The sequence below is a fragment of the Microtus ochrogaster genome, linkage group LG1 (genome assembly GCF_000317375.1).
Source record: "Microtus ochrogaster isolate Prairie Vole_2 linkage group LG1, MicOch1.0, whole genome shotgun sequence".
Lineage (NCBI taxonomy): Eukaryota > Metazoa > Chordata > Mammalia > Rodentia > Cricetidae > Microtus > Microtus ochrogaster.
Window position 1 is genome coordinate 51,969,012 of NC_022027.1, and position 13,167 is coordinate 51,982,178.

The following is a 13,167-nucleotide window of genomic DNA, read 5'->3' on the forward strand; positions in this document are numbered from 1 at the left end:
TTAGCACTTTAGAGACGAGCAGTTGGATTTCTGTGAGTTCCACATCAGCCAGGGCTACATAGCAAGGCCCTGTTTTAAAAAAAAGTTACTAAATATATTTTTACATCTTGGCTTTTATAAGACTTTAAATATTGATGTATATTAACCAAATGAGGAAAAGCTATTTGAGGGTTCTCAGAAAATGCTCAAGATAAGTCTAGACCAAAAGTCGGCAGCAAACTGTGTTATTCTTCCATGCTCTTTGTGTGAGGGCAGAGGACTTCAAAGACAAAAAATAATTGAGGCAGTCTAAATAGACTTAAAAAGTCTTGTCTGTTTCTTTCCCTGGGAATACTGCTACCTCTAAACCAAACAACCGATGGCCACGATGACCTTAGTAACAGCTGGGGCTGGTGAATCCTAAGTCTGGGAGGTTGAACTGGAAGGAACAGCTGCTCACAGTGGCTGCAGGACTCAGAAGATGGGTGGGACCAGACACACACACACACGCACACATGCAGAGGTGCTTTATATAATGAAAACAATGCTTAGAAAAATAAAGAACCAAAATTATGCAAAAAGGTCATTGATGGGCCAATTTAAATTTGAGAGCATGCGCTCCAGAAGCCACTGGCCTCCCTTTTTTGCCAGCCCCACGGTCTCCAGCCTGGTAGTCCAGTATGGTGGGAAAGTCCAGGATATAGACAGGCAGCCTGGTTCATAGGGATGGATCAAACTGGAACTTGGACTGTGGCCCACACAGCTTGTCTCTGCGATTTAAGCAGAGAGGAAAGAAGTTTGTTCAGCCAGGAAAACATTACACTAAGTAGAGGGGAGAATTGTCATCAGTTTTGTTTTTCTTCTCTGAAGAACTTAATTTCAAACAACTTAAATTTTTTTGTGGTAAATAGTAGGTATTTATTTGAAATGAAAAAAATACTTAAGTACCTGGACTATTGCATTTAATCATGGATTGTAATTGTCTACCTTTTTGCATCAGACAGAGATACAATAAACACTCGGAATCACAGATTGCACACTAGATAAGAGTTCTTCAGGCCTTTTACATCACCACCAGAGGAACAGATATGGGGTTCTGCGATATAGTACAAAAGTCCACAATCAATCCAGTCTCAGCCAGCATCTTCAGTTTACTTCCGTCGCTGTGCGAACAGTTGGCCGTTACTAGGGCTCACAAGTTAATAACAGGACAAAAATATACATTGCACTGACACAAAAAGTCAGCTGTGTTAATGGTCATGCAACAAGTACCCAAACTTGCTGAAATTAAAAATACTCTCTAAAAACAGGTTTTTAACAGCATAAATATTTTATACACAGTTCGTTTACCAAAACAAAATGTATTTAAATGATACAAAGCAAAAATAAGTTTCTACCACCTTTGTACATAAGAAAGTGCAAAATAACTTATCTAGAGTGTGTTGCTATTCTCCAGAGGGCTGGCTGCTACGGGCAGCTACTTCTCGTCTTTGAAAGTATGACGTTACACTTGCACACTGCACACAGATGTGTCAGAGTACATGGATGAGTAGGGATGGAGGGATGGGTGGGCGGAGGCATGAATGAACATCAGGCTGGAGCCCTGTGAGGTACTCAGAAAAGGAATACAGACCACAGGAAGGTGGATGCACGCAATGTTGCTAAGCATATTGGCACGGACGACAGAAGGAAAAGTGAAAAGCTAGGAGCCGAGGGACGCGAGTGAGTGCGCTGCCCGCGTGAGCGACTCTGTGATTTCTGCAGAAGTGAAAAGAAAACAAAAACCAAAACTGATGGAACAAAACAGTTGCCCACAGCACCAGCTGCCAGAGGAAATGCTATCGTGAGGGGGTTTGGTTTCCACCTACTAGATATGGAAGTTGTGTTTGAAAGTTTTAAGAGTGTTCATCCCATAGAACTTCGGGTTAGACAGAGGAACAAGCTTCGAGCGGCTACACACACATTCCTATATTCAAGTCTCGAGAACACCTCTGCTATCGGCTACGGGTAAACACAGGTCATGGGCCAAAAGAGGGGCGCTTCTCTGCAAAGGTGAGTAACACTGCTATAAAGCATCCAGGCGCAGACAGGGCCAGCCCACCACCACGCAGAAGCAGTTTCTGCAGCTGAGGAGGAACACCAGCCCCTTCTGAAGACGTGATGGGGAGATAGCGGGGCTGCTTAAGACATAGGAAGGAGAGCAAAGCAAAAGCCACTTTTCTTCCAGTGAAAAGAGTTAATGCCAACAATCCTTTTCCCGTGTGTACTTGAGCATTTAGAAATGGAAGTATTTGAGTCAATTTTGATATGTATCATAGATAGACTGTAGGCTGAAACCTATAAAGGAAGGTTTAAATTTAGGAAGCATAAGGCACTAAAGCAGCCTTCATGGTTTCTCCTGGAGACCTGCGGTCAGGAAGAACTACTCTGTTCTGAAGCTGCTTTCAGCCCACCGGGTACAAGCTCACTGTTGTACCAAATGCCTGTTTCTGACACATGTGCATATATGTGCATTTTAGTGCATGAGTGTGCCTGTCACCAGGGCTAAGGATGGAGAGTTCGGGAAGCCAAAGCCACTGTCCTTTGAATGGTACCTCCCTCTGTGAGGGTGTCAAGGCCTGTCCTTTCTCTTGGGCCATTAGTGATCCTCTACTGTTCAAATCACAGGGCTTTTAGAATTGTTCATATTATTAGCACTAAGTATCTGAAAATGTTAAAATCTAGATTAATTGTTTTATTTGATTTCATATATATATATTTATATTTATGTACATAACACACATTTTTAAAAAAATCCCACCACCAAAGCCATTTTTCTATAAACTTATCTCTTAGCTCCCACCAGCTTTAATCTCTTGGATTTGTGTGTTCTGCATCCAACTAGTAGAAGAAATTAAATAACTAAATATTAAAATATTGTAATTATATTCATAGCAAAACCAAAAAAATAGACATCGATACAGTATAAATCTCACTGTCTCAGGTAGATGGCATTAGATGGGAAAGGTTCATCTTAAGCAGTTCTGACATGATCCAGTTTTACAAGGTTTAAATGTTAATTCTGTACACTTTTTTAAACCCTCTTTGAAAATAAGTTGTAGTAGAACACAGTGTCTCCAAAGACACACACTTGTTATGCTCTGTGCAGAGAAGCTAATTTGGGGTGACATGCAAATCTATTTCCATTAATTGAGGCAGGGCTGTGTCCTGCCTGACGTTGGTCACCTGGTCCTCTTTGGGCCATCGATGCCGAGGTGCGCTGGGACCACACAGCCCACAGGTCAGGTGAGGGGCCCTGTCATGTAAGAACACTGTGGTGGTGTGCAGCCAGAACACGATGCTCAGGTACTTGCGGGTCACCGCATGACCAGACCGCTCTTCTCCCACATCAGCTCCGAAAGCAGGGCTACACAATTTTGGTTACTAGCCTATTTTAAGTGGAGATACTGTGGGCAACTTGAAAGAAATGGTATCAGGCACACAGGCTTGGTTTGAACAGGAAAAAAAATATTACAGATAATGTCTTTGAGGATTAAAAAAAACCCTTATTTATAATTGAGAGATGTTAGACAAACCTTAAACAGTTCATTGAGTTAGTGGCTTAGTTTGAAGTCTCATGTTACAGGCAATTAGGTCCTTATTTAGAAAAAAAAGGCCTTTATACCTATTTACAGTATACACAGCTGCTTGCAAAGAAGGCAGATTTACTACTGTTTTCTATAAGCCTTTTTTTAAAGTTTTTGTTGATTTTTCCAAATAAGGATGAAGAGCTCTATAAAAATGAGATGCAGGAAAGACAGTTGGGGCGCGCGCTATGGGAGACTTGGGTTCGGAAACACGCCTGGAACCACCTCACGTTCATCTTGTGCTGCTCACTGCTAGTGCCTGCCAGTCACCGGCCTTGGAACTGTGATCCAGAGATCCTCAGTGTGAGGAGCTGTGCAAGTGGAGGCTGCTTCAGTGCACTCGGCGCTGAGATGGGACCCAGAGAGCTCCCTCAGTCTCGGCAGTTTCGAGGCGTGTCTTCCGCTCCTCTCTCGTGCTGCTGTAAGCTATAGTAACAGTTCTGGCAGACTCGCACCGGGGATGAGATTTTCAAGCGCTTGATTTCTGACTGAAATCGACTGCACCTACAGGAAAGGGGAGATAGGTTAGTGACAGATCCTCTTTCTCCACAAGCCACCAGGGGCTGAGGGCGCCAGCGATGTGGAACTGCACTGGGAAGCAGGCAGTCTGGGGTCAAAGGAGCAGGACACCAGAATAACGCCCAAGGCCATGCTGGTTGGTGCTCATGTTGCGGAGATGCCAGGAGGCCCATCTGTGAGCAGAGAAAATCAGAAACATCATGAAGGACTCCACACAGCCGTGAGTCTGCGAAACTGCGTCAGAAGATCTTAACTGCTTAGGACTCGCTGCTCTGGGTCAGGGAAGTTTGGGGTACAGGAGCCTGATGACAAGCCAGGAGGTCTGAGTCTCCTCACTGAGCCCCACACGGTGGAAGTCAAAGCTGACCACATCCGTTTGCATCCGTGTGCCGGGCTGCCTCTAGTTTCCCGGACCATAGGTGTGGCAAGTGTGGCAGTGTCATCGTTGAGCCTAACCTTCCCCCTTGATTGGGAGCGCTGCCCACTTGGATGTTTTCTTGCTTTTACTTTATGTCCTCACAGGGAACTGCTCATTTTGTTTCTGCCAATGCATATTAATTATATTAATGGCACTCAGTGCTATTTCTACACATGTACAAGCAGGCACTGATCTGACCCACTGGTCCCTTCTGTCACTGTCCCCCATCCCCAGCACCTGAACTACTAGCTACTCATCATACTCTACTTTCAGGTCAGCCAACTTTTATTTATTTTTTAACTTTCAATAAATGGCCCTGAATGTGTGCTACCCTCGTCTTCCTCCGCAATGGCCTATTTATTTCACTCAGCACACTTGTGTGTGCTACCCTCGTCTTCCTCCGCAATGGCCTATTTCACTCGGCACACTTGTGTGTGCTACCCTCGTCTTCCTCCGCAATGGCCTATTTATTTCACTCAGCACACTTGTTCTTCAGTTCCGTTCCTTCGTCCTTTAAGGTCACCTAGTACTGTGTGTGCATATGTACATGAGAACTTTGCACTATTCTATTACATTTTATTTAGCATGTGTGCATGCATGCAGTACGAGCGGAAGTCAGAGGCCAGCCCTTGGGAGTCTGTTCTCATGTGGGTTCCTATGCTTGAACTCAGGCCGTGCAGCTCCTCTGCAGTCATCTTTCAAATATGCAGTATCCCAGAATCCACTCATTCATTCACTGCGACTCTAGCTCTTGGCTTCCGGGACTACAGCTATGATGGTCACGGCTATGCCATGGCCCAGATGCTAACTTCCATGTCCTCGGATGTATGCTCAAGGACAGCTGGCCACATGGCAGCTCAGTTTAGTTTTCCATCCAGACTGACTAATTTGCATCTCACAACACTGTGGAAGAGCGTCTTGTCCTCCTGTCCATGGGAGCATGTTACTGGTGACTGCTATTCAGATTAGGGTCAGATGGAATCTCACTGTCATTTTGAATTATATTTCCTTATGGCCTGATGGCACTGAGTATTACTTTATATATTTATTGGCTATCTGTGAAGTACCTATTTGGACCACTTGTCCAATTTTCAATCTAGATGACCTAGTTTTCGTTTAAGTGCTCTAGCTATGAATCCAGGATGACGAGCTAGCACACGCTCTCTCCCATCCTGCGGGCAGCGTCTCCATTCACTTTCCGCACCCTTTTCCGTGATCACAGTTCATTTGTCAGGTGTTGTTCTTGATGCTTTGGAGTCTGATCTAGAAAACTGCCTGAGCCAGGGTTTCTCTTTGTAGCCCTGGCCTGCTCTGTAGACCATGCTGGGGCTTGAACTCAGAGATCCACCTGCCACTGTCTCCCTAGTGCTGCGATTAAAGGTGTGCACTATCACCACCCAGCCTAAACCAGTGCATAAAGAATCTCTCCTATGTTTTCCTTTTGGTGCAGTGAGAGCTTTTCTGGTGATACACCAAAGTATTTGAGCTATTTGAGCTGACTTCCACATGTGGTAATAGAGAGGGTCAAGTGTTAACCTCCTATATGTGGTACCCGGGTGTTCCAAAGCCATCGCTGAAGAGGCTGTTATCTTCAGGGTGTTTCTGTCAACTTATCAGTCAGTCACAGTGTACAGACTTCTCTATGTGTCTGCAAGCTGACCCTCTGGCCCTCATCTGTTTTTAGCCCAGCAGCATGCTGCTGTGGCTACTATAACTCTGACTTTTTGTTTCCCTACTAATTTTAGTGTTTTCCCTAGTTCTGTGCAGAATGCCATTGATATTCTGAAGGGGACCACAATGAGGCTGAGTTTGCTTTGGGTAGCATGCACATCTTGGCAATATTCATTCTTCTAGTCCGTGACCATGGGAGGCCTTCCAGCCTTCTTCTGCTTCTCCATTTCATCCTTCAGTGTCTCCTCATTTTCACATGATAGATGTCCTGTGTGTATGCGTGTGCGTACATGCAGGGCAGAGGTCAACCTCAGTTACTCTTCCTTAGGAGCCATCCTCTAGGTTTCTGGAGAGCCATGTCTGCATGGACTGGGACTGCAGACTTCCTTCCCCACCCTGAGCCTGTCTGGGGATGTCTGCAAACTTTCCTCTTCCTGAGTCTGAAATGCTCGCCGGACTCCAGGCATCCACAGGCTGTGTGTCTCGCGGCTTGAGCCATGCTAGGACTGCTGCGCTGCTCAGGACACCTCTGGAGCATCCTCTGTGATGGGACAGTGGAATCAGAGTGGAAGGCGGGCGCAATGTGAGCAAAGCCGTCCTTCTGTCCAGGTCCCTGTTTCAAACCAGTCACAACCGGTCACACCCTTGGCGGCAGGCTCCATCCACCATCCTTATGCATCACATCCTTCATCTCCATATGCCAACATCTGTTTTCCCATGTAGCATGATTTGTGTCTTCTGACCCATGTCTGGTTCCTGAGACAGCAACCTGGAGCCACATGGAGCCAGTGTGGTGGAGTCCCTGTGGAGTCTCCGAGTCTCCTGGGGGGGGAGATTCCGGGATTCTGACCTTGAAGCAGTGCAGATTCAGAGACTTCTTCACTGGGAGCAGAGGTGATCAGCTCTGTCTAGCTAAGCTATGAGCCTGTGCGGGGGTGGGGGGATGCACTCTCAGGACAGGATCTCCAGTGTCCGTCTGCTGCTCAGCGGAGAGTCTCCTAGCAGCACAGCAGGGCCAGCCCAGAGCAGCCCAGAGTTGTGTGGGATATTTTCTCCTGTGGTGCCTTTGTCTCAAATTTCAAGGTTTTATGAGTTTCCGTTTCTCTCCTGTGATTTCCAGTGTTCACTTAGTATGCGACATTACCCATGCTGCTCTGGGTCTCTGTGGAGAAGCTGACGGCTCTAACCAGCAACTGTGCTGTGTGACCACTGCCCATCCAAAAGGGCACTCTGGCTACCACACATGTTTTGGCTTTCAACATTTTTATTCTTTTTCTTTCTTTCCTTCCTTCCTTTTTTTTTTTTTTTTTTTGTCTTCTGGTTTTCTGAGACAGGATTTCACTGTGTAGCCCTGGCTATTCTATGACTTGCTTCCTAGACCAGGCTGGCCTTGAACTCACAAAGCTCCACCTTTGCCTCTTGAGTGCTGTGATTAAAGGTGTGCATCATTCTATGTATTGGAGAATGAACCCTGGGAAGTGAGACTGTTGGAGGTCTCATAAACGGGAATACAGGCTGTTCTAAACATGCCAGCAAGTGTTGCAAGCAGACTGCACAGTCCTGCAATCATTTCTTAAAGGCATTTTTTTTTGGGGGGGGCTTTTCTTGCTAAGTGAAGTGTTCTTATTTCTATTATTGTGAGAGAAGTGCTCCCACAGGCTACTTAAGATATGTTCATGGTCTTTATAAAGTACTGTGGGTTTCTTTCCATAGAGTAAATCAGGATATGATGCCAGGCATGGCATTAAATCACTTTCAGCTTGATTCTCACAAAACGGAGATGCAGATTCATACAATCTGTTAACCCGAGTGTCAGAAAATAAACCAAGTGCTTAAGCGGGTCACAGGACTGGCTAGGGATTTGTTCAAATGCTCAAGATGGAGGCGGTTCTCAGCAGCAGAGGGCAGGAAGGTTGTACCTTCCTACATAGCCGATTCTGGCCCTGTCTGCTAAAGCAGCAGCTCTACTTGGTCAATGCTCTCAACAGCCTTCACCGCACATATCTGAGCAACGGGTATTTAAAGACTTACCTATACTTAATTCTGAAACCACTATAAAGAACAGGTGGGTGTCAGTATTGAGCATCACACTGGGGTGCTCCACCCATAATCACAACATCAAAGCACAGTGCTACCTGACAGGATCCTCTGCCCCACCTCATTCAAGTCCCAGTCTGAAATGCTGGCAGTGACATTCCTGCTAATGTACCTTGCAATCCACTTCTAAGAACGGGGGTGTAAGGAAAAAAAACAGTAATTATAACACCTCAGAAGCCCAGCTGGCCTGCATCCCCACACTTGCTGGCACTCGGTGCACTCAATAGCTCTAAAGACAAGCTCTTTTACCCACAGAGAACAAGCTCAGGGCTTCAGTGAGGTAACAATAAGCTTGCTCAAGAGTCAATGGAAAGACCACCTCACCAGGGACCATATGACCTGTGAAACCTCAGAACCTGCTTTCAAAAACGATTATAAAGCTTTTGTCCCGTAGACTGTTTCTAGGTAAAGCATACTTCAGTGTTTGGGGGATTTTAAAAATAAATATTTAAACTTTAAAAAAAAAACCAACAATTATAAAGGTGTTTTCTATGAGGGCATTTACAATGAGACAATGTGGGTGTCATAGAGGCATATCCAGGGTATCCCTTCTGTGTGTGCAGGACAAGGGAGGCCTGGATGTGCCATCAGGGGATGGAGAGCTCACATTTGTTCTGGGCCAAGATAGACTGCCTATCATAACCTAAAGTTATAATAAAAAATTAAATGCAAAAAGTAAAACTTGAAAATGTTGAAAGAAAATAAAATTTCCTATATGATCAAACTTAGGAAACCAAAATTTTAACATACGTGCACAAACTGAGTATAGTAAGTGCAACCAAAATTGAAGCCTGTGCACCAGACAGTACAAATGCAAAATTAAACTAGAAGTAGGTATGTGCATGGCACAGCGGAGGGCTGGAGTCCAGAGCACACAGAGAACTCAAGAGAGGCAGGAAGGAGGGCGAAAACCTACAAGGAAAATGGGCAGACTTTCCTAGAGGAAGCCTGGGTGCCAATAGGTACCTGAAAAGATGCCAATGTCTCCAGCATTGTAAGTTAAGACAATAAGACACTTCCTTAACCATCAGATTGGCAAAAGGACAAAGGCTTGGCATACCAAGCATGACTAAGAATTTGGAAGTTCCTGTGTCCTACTGGGCCAAGTGGAGTAGCACTGCTGTTCTAGAGTCCTTTAGCAAGACCAGGTAAGACCCAGGTCAAGTCTGTGTCCTGGAGGATGTGCTGTCTCCTGGGGAGGAAACAGGCACTTAGGATGGAGCACACTGCAGGATTAGTCACAGAATCTGCAAGGTGGGGCGCTAACACCAGGGATCCTCAGGAGGAAGTGTTAGGAATCAAGTCCTGCAGAGCCCCGAGGTGAACTGCCCAGCAAACGGTTACACTGAACACACTAGAATAATGGTTATCTGTGAGTGGATTAGGAACCAGAGTCTGACTTTCCAGAAGGGTGCAGACGGTGCACTGTAAAGCCGAGAAAAGAACCAGACTCTGTGTGCAGAGTGGCAAATGCTGAGGGCTTTAAGGACTCATGGAGAGTAACGCGCCGTCCGTGTCTCAGTGCAGTATGGATGTGCACATACCCCGTGTGCCTACAACAGTCCGGACGGCATGCACACGTGCGCTCTAACAACCATCAGGACAACATGCACACATGCAATTGAAGTCAGGGTGGCGGCTATTTTTGTGATTATTTCTCTACTTTCTATGAGAGAAATAGTTCATAATGAACTCACTTCTGACAGAAGAGCTGCCCACAGTTCCTGCAATGGTGCCGTCTTTCTGTGAGGGAAAAGCGCACGGAGCAGCCGGAGCAGCTGTCGCCACCTTCATCCTTCACCCAGTGGTCAGCTGCAGAGCGGCCGGGCTGGTCACTCACAGACCAGCTGAACACGCGGCCCCGACTGTCACCAACGAGGATTCTGCTGTGGTCCCTGTGGAACAGGAGAAGGGCTCTCGTCCAGGGCTCACGGTGTTCAGAGGAAGCCCGATTCCCTCAAAGGAAGTTAGTTAAGAAAGGCAAAAAAATAAAACCTAGCCTGGTTTTATTTTCCCATTTCAATTTTCTTTGGCTCAAACCTTGCTGTGTCTTTAAAAGACACAGAGAACATTATGGTTTATTTGTTGAGAATTAAAATCTACCCAGTGGCAAGCTTCTGACCAAGAGAATGAGACCAGCTACAAGTATAATACATGTCTCAAGGATTGGGCTGAAATAAGGGTCCCTAGCTATGCAAATGACCCAGAGAGAGAGATGGGCTCCAAAAAGCATGGCCCTTACTTGGAGACACCCAGAGCGGTGACCTCAGCTGGGTGTGCATTGTCCTTTCGATCAAAGGCCGTGTGCATTGTCAGTTTGCTTCTGAACACCAGCTGCCGCTCCCACCGGTACCCTGGAATGGAGAAGTGGAGGACAGAGACAAACTCAACCTAGGGAGCGACAGAAATGAGGCCGTTTTTGCACTGTGGTTTCTTGTTTAAAACATGCCTAGTTTGAACTCTAGAACTGTCAGAGGCCTTGGTCTGTGGCCCAGGCCGTAGATGTGATCAAGGAGAGAGCCCTAAGGGAGCGGGACCCCACGGCCCATCACTCACAGGCAGGGAGAAAGACACCAGACCTCAACTTACCTGGTTTCAATCTGCTGTAATTTCGTGCTTCGATGGGGTTGGGGTGGGCATGAGTGAGGGGGCCCTGCAGATGGGCTCTGGTCTGGCCCTCAGAGTAGTTCACAAATATGAAGCCATCTTTTTCATCGAGACTGAGCTGGTCGGACCAGCGCCTGGAGTCATCTGAGCTGCTGTCCGTACACCACGTGGCAGTGGCTCTGTAGGAGGCTGCCCTGGGCCTGTGGCTGGTGCTACTGGGCTGGCTGGCCGTTTCCTTGGGCTCCTGGCTGATGCTCGGCTCCTCTGTTTCCGAATCGGTGCTGTCTTCATCTTGGGCTTGCTGCCCTGGGTAAATATGAGTATAGGGAGACGGCAGACACATCAGGCAGACTTACTTTGGTCCTGTTCACTTTTCTTCTATTGGTAAAAGCCACAATAACAACACAACACTTTAAGCCAACACTTTAAGCCAAGTATTTCTAGTAAGGTTACAGACAGTAAAGAAGTAGGATCTGTCTTAGAATTCCATTTTATAGACTACGCCTGAGAAAATCCTTAGCTTGGCATTTTATTCTTCACAGCAGAACTCAGACTACAGTCTCCGAGCAGCCTGGCTCCTCTGGCCTCCCCACAACCTGCTCGCCCTCGTGGAGGTTCGTGTGCGCTGTTTCTCTACCTGAACTTGTCTTCCATGTTTGTGTGGGCTGCTGCTACCTGTCTTTGAGGACACAACTTTAATGGCTAAAATCTTACCCAATTGCTTATATCTCCTCCCTCTGCCAAACGCCTTCCTGCCATGCCTCTTGGCACTGGACATTATTCTCTAAACTGTTGCCCCTATGACCTTACAAACAGTGAAGAACAGAAGCACAGGGCCATGGCCACGGCAGTGGGTAACTATGCCACTTCTAAGACCAGTGAGTTTCTTAGGAAAGTTTAAATCTTGATCCTTTTCTTCACATTGTCATTCTCCATGTCCTCACACTAGTGATCTGTCTGCTGCAGTCACATCTCCCAGAGAAGATCCAGGGGAAAAGGTGCACAGGCGGACATGAGGGAAACCCACAGCGCATGCAAGTGCCAGCACAGCGCGCACACACACATTTCCTTGTCAGCACACAAATGTCCTCAGCTGCTGAGCGGTGGCTCTGAGCTCCTGGGAGCCCCTAGCTTGCCTTCCTCGCGTCTCATGCCTGGCACTGTTCAGTCCTTCCCTGTGGACCGCTTCCTTCGCCCTTCTGCAAACCACCGCAGCAGAATACACAGGACCACGATATAGGAATTCTCTCTACCCTGGGCACGGCCCTTCTTCCATCTTATTTACTTACTTCTTTTATTCATTAAAGGAAAGACTTCCTTCTCACTGGACCCCATAATCCAATGACATAGATAAAACAGGCAGCCAACCCCCAACAGTTACTGAATCAAAGTTTCCGAACCTACTTCTCCCCATCCCCACTTCAGATCACCTCTTCTGGGGCTACAGTTTAGCCTGGGGGAATTACATTATCAATAGAACGTGATGGGATCATTTTTCCTGACACAGAAAGCAGACACTTTATGCCCTTCTGATAATGTTGCCTTTTTCTGGAGAAGCCCCTTATATCACCAAAGTCATCCAATTCTCTGTGTGCAGAAAGAGGTCACCAAACTGAAAGCTGATTCCTTCCAACAAGTCATTAGTGCCAGACCATGAGGGGCAGCTTCTGTGGAGACAGTGGCACAGGGCAGGCCACTGCTGGCTCTCTGGCTCTGTCCCCAGTTGTTCTGAGGAGAAATCACCTGGCACTGTCTCAGAAACAACAGGTAGCAGCCTTCAGTCGCAATTACTGCCAATGTGAGCAGGAGCAGGTGGTCTGGGGACTGATGTCTGGCTTAACAATTTAAAAGCGTTGCATCCACTTGTTTCTGTCCACACTGTACCCCACCAGCTAGGCTCAGCAGCTGTAGATCTGAGGTGATGAGCTGCCTGACTCACCCAATGCTGTCCCTAGAACTCAGGCAAAGCACTGCAGGGAAAGTACTCCTGTATCTGCCTGCGATGTCGAGGTCAGCTAAGCCTGCCTCCCAGGAGGGCACTGGTGAACTTACTCCAGCAAACCAGGTACACAGGAGCCTGGGAACAGCGGCAGAGACAGTGCCAAGGGCGGCGCCCAGCCTTGTCCATTTGAGATGCTCGGTGCGACCTAAACCAGGGTGGTAAATACCTATCTGTGCTTCACCTAAACCAGGTGGTAAATACCTATCTGAGCTTCACCTAAACCAGGTGGTAAATACCTATCTGAGCTT

The 13,167-nt window shown here is 46.8% G+C and overlaps 1 protein-coding gene across 1 annotated transcript in view; it reads right to left on the reverse strand.

Annotated features, from left to right (window-relative positions):
- Nucleotides 1-872: 872 nt before the first annotated feature.
- Nucleotides 873-13,167, reverse strand: part of Wdfy3 (WD repeat and FYVE domain containing 3) — a 216,963-nt gene continuing 204,668 nt past the window's right edge. The window contains exons 63-67 of the mRNA XM_026785032.1: nucleotides 13,121-13,164; nucleotides 10,900-11,223; nucleotides 10,553-10,664; nucleotides 10,008-10,205; nucleotides 873-4,109 (exon numbers count right to left, since the gene is read on the reverse strand). Coding sequence (XP_026640833.1) covers nucleotides 3,977-4,109; nucleotides 10,008-10,205; nucleotides 10,553-10,664; nucleotides 10,900-11,223; nucleotides 13,121-13,164 — 811 coding nt within the window. The 3' untranslated portion in view covers nucleotides 873-3,976. The remainder of the gene's footprint in view (nucleotides 4,110-10,007; nucleotides 10,206-10,552; nucleotides 10,665-10,899; nucleotides 11,224-13,120; nucleotides 13,165-13,167) is intronic.